Here is a 5,723-nt window from a genome sequence, read left to right on the forward strand (position 1 = left end):
GAGTTTGTTTTAATTGAACAATTGGAGAGGAAAACCCAGGAGAAGGGATGATAGTTGCAAGTTGCTTTTGACTTTGTTTGAATTAAGCAATTGGAGAATAAAACCCTGGAGAGCTTTATTTAGAAAGTTGCCTTTGGTGACTGACTTTTTGGAAGGAAATGACTTAGGGATTCAAAACCAGCTTTGAAAAAATTGAAAATTCTCTTGAATTAATTCATAAGCTTTTCAGTTCATGTGAAGAGCAGTGCAATGGAGAAGAGCATGAATCTCTCTGCACTTGCACTCTTTGAGTAGTTTCACTTTTTTCCTATAATATTTTATTATATGAATATTTTTGTCATTTCAGCAGCAGTCTGTGAACAGCCCCTTCAATTTTAGTGGTACTTTGAATTAGATTCAAGGCACTGGGAAAAGAGAAGTTATGAGGAAAAACAAGTGAAGCATAGGAATCCGAGCTTCACATACAGAGGATTAAGACCGCGATTAACTAGCTGTGCATTATGCTTCTATCTGATCAAACTGAAATTTTTTACAATGTTATAAATTAACTTCATATTCTCCTGAAAAAGAAATTAGCAGTATACTTAGTAATGCCGTGCCATTGAACTTTTATGTACTGGGGTGTCTACTAGCAAGCTGCTTAATTTATCTATTTTTTTCTTTATTTGCCTTATACCGTTGGCATCCAGACAAAGACTTCCACAAAAAAGTAAAGCTTTAGCAATGTGTGAGGACCATCCTGTCCTTGCCCTGAAGGATTGATTTATGGTGATCCATTGTTTGGTACATCTTGACCATGGATTTTGGCAGCTAAAGGAAGTATCCTGCTCTCTCGGGTGGAAGAGGAGAATGAAGGTAAGTGGAATTTCTTGTGAGCTTTGGTGGGATGAAAGTATTAAGAGTGAGGGGTGTAGACACTGAACATTAAGGTAAAAGGAGAAACAAAGAATGGGTATTAGTGAAGGTGAGGGACAGAGTACAAGCCTATCTCCAAATAATGGCATTTTCTTTGTGGCACTATTGCTTCATAAGTGTCCCCTTGTACCTTCCTCTAATGCAGCTGATACCGGCCACAGCTGGAGGCAGGCAGTCGTGCATGCTAGACCAGTAGCTTGACACAGTTTGGGAATTCCTGTGCCCTTGCAAATAAGTAGTGAGGAGCTGGAATAGATGGATCACAGGTGTAATCCAGCAGGAAAGGACTAGGGAAGATGGATAGTGCAGGAGTGAAGGTGCACTGGAGTGAATTTCCTGAAACCTGGGGAGTGGATGTCCTGCATCAGGGCACCTCTCTCCCAACACTCAGCTAGTCTGGTTTATGTTGAGGTTCTGTAATCAACATCCTTGTAATAAGTTCTTGTGTTTTGGTGTTGTTCTGCCCAATTGCAATAGTATATGAGGAGTGAGAATCACTGAGAAGTGATGAGTACATTGATGCACTTTGCTGTGCCAAGGGAGCCATGAGCTGGCTGTGTCCGAGGCAGGCTTGCAACTGGTTTGTGTCAGTGGAGCAATGCAGACCTGGACCCCTGAGGAGAACAGGGAAGTGACTCCACTTTGGCTTGTTGTTGACCATCTCAGCAATGGAGTTAAGACTGTCAATGCAGCAATGTCCTAAGGGAGTGATCTTTTTAAGAGAGTAGAAAGACTGCAAGATTACAGTAGTGGCAGTTAATCTATATTTTTCCTTGAGCAGTAAATACCTTGATATTTTCAGGAACTTGGTATACTCTATTATTCACTGATCATGGCTTTCTGCCTGCCTACTATTTTTGGACCTCCTAGGCTATGTGTATGCCTGGGTAAGCACATGTTGCTGTAAATGTGTATAGTCAGTATGATTAATTGACATGCAAACACTTGCATGCCCAGAGGTGAAATTTAAACTGTGCGTAAGTACCAAAATATGCAGTTATGCAGCTGTGAAATTGCCATTTGGAGGTCCAAAACACAACCAAATTTAGCCCTTTTGCTTTTTACCCTTTGGAGCGATTGCTTCTCTCACCACTTGCTTTGTTCTTAGATGGAGAAAGATGAGGAGTCTCACTGGGCAAACACCACCTCAGTGTCGGAGTTCATCCTGCTGGGGTTCTCCAGCCACCCCAAGACGCAGCTGCTGCTGTTTGTGCTCTTCCTAGCTATCTACCTGGCGACCCTCTTTGGGAACAGCCTCCTCATTGCCCTTGTCAAGACTGACTCCCGTCTTCACACACCCATGTACTTCTTCCTGGCCAACCTTTCCTTTTTAGACATCAGCTACACCACCACCACTGTACCCCAGATGCTGGTCCACCTCCTCTCCACAAAGAGAAGCATTTCCTATGTTGCCTGTGTTGCCCAGATGTACATCTTCCTTTCTCTGGGGATAAGTGAGTGCATGCTGTATGCTGTAATGGCTTATGATCGATACGTGGCCATTTGTCATCCCCTGCGCTACACAGTCATCATGAACAGATCAGTCTGCATCAAGATGGCCATTGGCTTCTGGGTATGTGGCTTCTTCTTTGCCACATTGATTGCAAGCTTCACCATGAGGCTGCCCTACTGCAACTTAAATGAAATCAATCACTTCTTTTGCGAGGTGCCAGCCATCTTGAAGCTGGCCTGTGCAGACACACACCTCACTGAACTGGTCGTTTTTGTGACATCAGTTATAATGCTCCTGATCCCAGTGTCTTTGATCCTAATCTCCTATGTATTCATCCTGGAAGCCATCCTGAGGATCAGCTCAGCTGAGGGGAGATTTAAAACATTCTCCACCTGCAGCTCACACATCACCGTCGTGACTATCTTCTATGGTGCAGGTATATTCACGTACATGCGCCCAGCCTCCAGCTACTCACCCGAGCGGGACAAAAAGTTTTCCCTCTTGTACAATGTGGTGTCTGCCCTCCTGAATCCTCTTATCTACAGCCTGAGGAACAAGGAGGTCAAAGCAGCCGTACTCAAAATGATGGGCAAGACGGACCACTGAGTTACGGTGGAGGAGGAATGATCCGGTGGCTCACAGCTCCTATGTTCTGGATACTAGTTGGGAGGGGAGGAGGGTTTAGTGACTTATAGACAGTGGAGAATAAAAGTCAGGATGTCTGGCTCTTTTCCCATTCCTGGAACGTGGAAAGGTCTGTGAATGCGGGCAGGCTGGGGCTGGGAGTCTGTATGTCTGGATTCTTTTCTTTGAAATGGGAGAGAAATGGTGTCGTTCAGGCTAGAGTCGTGGAGACTGGGGATCAGAGCTCTTGGATCTGAGCCAGACTAACTTTGTGACATTCATGATAAGATATTCAGTAAGAAAAAAGGCTAGATTCAAAACCCAGGAGTCCTGTTTCCTTATCCTGATGAACCACACTGGTCCTCAATCATGATCCATTCAGCAGAAAGAACCTGAATTGTTAGTCAAGTGGTAGAAGATTTTCAGAAAAATGCTCAGGACCTCGTGTAGGCACTCTGGTAATAAAGCCATTTCTGTCAGCTTATGCTCTGTCCTCACAAACCAACCTCAGCCACTTTCAAGGTGTCTCCCTCTGATGTGCTTGTGGGGAAACCAGTAGGACGCTCTCAAAGTAGCTTCATCTCTTCATTGCTGGGTTTGTCGCATGGGACTGGGAGTTGATGGGTGGGACGACATGATCAAGGTGAGCGCCCCTGGCAGTGCTAAGGTAGAGCTGTACATGCACCCATTATGGCACCATATGACTGGGTATATACATCTACTGTACTGTAGGAAAAACCTGGGAGAGCCTGAGTTGGTGTTGGACGCAGCACAGGACCTTCTTTGTTTCCCAAAGGCTGATGTTCACTGCACTGCTAAGAACCCAACAAGACATGTAATCCATTGACAGGGTTTTGTCTACCCAGAACTCATCTTGTTTTATAATAAGAGCAAATTGCTGCATGGACACAAGGCAGTTTAAGGCTAATACAGTGGTGCCCATGCAAATAGTCAACCACTTTTACTAAATGTGTAACCTGAGTGGTGCAACTGTCTGCATTTCTTGGTTCCGTATTTGTTCAGGCATGACTTCTCAGAACAGGAGAAGTGTGGTATGTACACTTTTTCATATTCTTGAGAAGTAAATTTCACTCATGGAGTTGAAAGACATGAAAAGAGAAGTGTCCATTCATATATTTCAGTTCAGTTTATTCTGATTGGTTTCTGAGACAGTTGCTAAAAATACTGCAAATACTTGGTCATTTTACAGTGATGGTGCAGCTATGGGTACTCCAAAATTATGTGAAAGGCTAGGATTTTAGTGATTGATATTTTTATTCTCTTCAGAATTAACTCAGATGAGCATTATACATATGCTTGGGCTATTAAAAGCAGGAAGGAGAATTTCATGAATCTATGCTTGCCAGGTGATTTTTTTTCAGAATGTACTAGGTATTGTGAATGGTATGGTAATATTATGTATCTGCTTTCTTTCACGTCTTACTTTTCCTTAATTTTGCAGGCATTTAAAAGCCGTAATGATGGGAAAAGAAATGCAAATGCAAAAGCTTACATGGAAATAAAAGTTTCTTAATCTCAAAATGGACTCTTTAAAGTAACATTGAACAAGTTTGGAACGTAGTCTGAACTTCATCACTGCTGCTTGTGCACGGATGATATTTGCAATGTAGAGAGCTCAAAGTAAAGGAAAATACAAGAAAAATGGAAATGTTTAATAAATCAGAAAATGTAAATTCCAAGTTGTGTTTTCTGAAACAGGGCTCCTATGATCCCATAAGGCTGCTGCAATAGAAACACCAGGAGATTAACTCCTTCTCTTTTCACAATATAAATAAGGGAAATCACAGAAAATTGGTTTCTTACATATTTAATTCCAGTGTTGGTTGCATTGCATATTCAGGGCATTGGTCTTTGTTAATTTTTCATATGCCTTCTCCAAATGATGTGTCTGTAAAAATCTGGTATAGGGAGGGATTAGCATTTTAGTGGATGACACTTTAATGAGGGCTATCAAACATAGAGCTGTTGAACTGGATCTGGCCTTCAACACCACTCCATCTGGCCTGCCCAGGTACTGGTGCGTGGTGGGAGTTGTGGCGGGTGCCTGTCCCAAGGGGAGTGGCGTGCTGCAGAATCCGGGGCCCTCGGCCTTTGGTGGGCATAACAATTGGTGGCAAGAGGGTGAACAGGGGTTGATACAGCTATTACTTGCTTTCTTTCAGCCTTCCTTGTGACACTAAGTGCACTAAGTCCACCTTATGCTGTGAGCCGAACTCATGTTAATCCTCTTAGTGTTTTTTGGCTCACTGCAGGAAAAAACCTGCCCTGACTGCCCTTTAGCTGCACAGCTGTAATTTGCCACAGAGGTTTGGTGAGCAGGGCCAGCAGATGCAGCATGACTGGCTCGCTGGTTCTGCCGGGCAGAAAGCAGGCCCAGTGCTATGGGAGCGGCAGCGAGACCAGGGAGATGCCGGGGAAGCCGGTTTCCTAGGGCTCTCTGGCCTTGCTGAGACTAACACAGCAGCTCTGCACTGAGAGACATGATACCTGGGCCACTTAGTTGCTGGGTGAGTGCCCAGCCACTGAAACACGGGAGGTTGCCCACTGGCACCTAGCACCAGTCAGCCAGGGATCTTTGTAGCCTGCTACAGTGTTGGTCTTGTGCTTGCCCAGGGTCCTCATGCAAGGAGCTGTGTACCTGCCTAGTCAGCATGCAGCACAATGGCTGTACTCAGTAGCCATGTGGGTGCTTGCGTGTGCCCACTACACA

The 5,723-nt window shown here is 44.3% G+C and overlaps 1 protein-coding gene across 1 annotated transcript; it reads left to right on the forward strand.

Annotated features, from left to right (window-relative positions):
• The first annotated feature begins 216 nt into the window (after nucleotides 1-216).
• LOC106739679 (olfactory receptor 2D2-like) lies at nucleotides 217-3,044 on the forward strand. Its single transcript, XM_014604269.3, has 2 exons — nucleotides 217-855; nucleotides 2,024-3,044. Exons 1-2 carry the CDS (start codon nucleotides 766-768, stop codon nucleotides 2,972-2,974), a joined length of 1,041 nt encoding a protein of 346 aa, XP_014459755.2. The 5' UTR covers nucleotides 217-765; the 3' UTR covers nucleotides 2,975-3,044.
• Nucleotides 3,045-5,723: the final 2,679 nt, after the last annotated feature.

Source organism: Alligator mississippiensis, chromosome 11 (assembly GCF_030867095.1).
Source record: "Alligator mississippiensis isolate rAllMis1 chromosome 11, rAllMis1, whole genome shotgun sequence".
NCBI classification, from domain to species: Eukaryota; Metazoa; Chordata; order Crocodylia; family Alligatoridae; genus Alligator; species Alligator mississippiensis.

Coding starts and splice junctions, on each gene's coding strand:
- LOC106739679 (XM_014604269.3), top strand. CDS start 766: ATGGTGATCCATTGTTTGGTACATCTTGACCATGGATTTTGGCAGCTA. Junction 856..2,023: donor GGTGGAAGAGGAGAATGAAG/GTAAGTGGAATT, acceptor CTTTGTTCTTAG/ATGGAGAAAGATGAGGAGTC.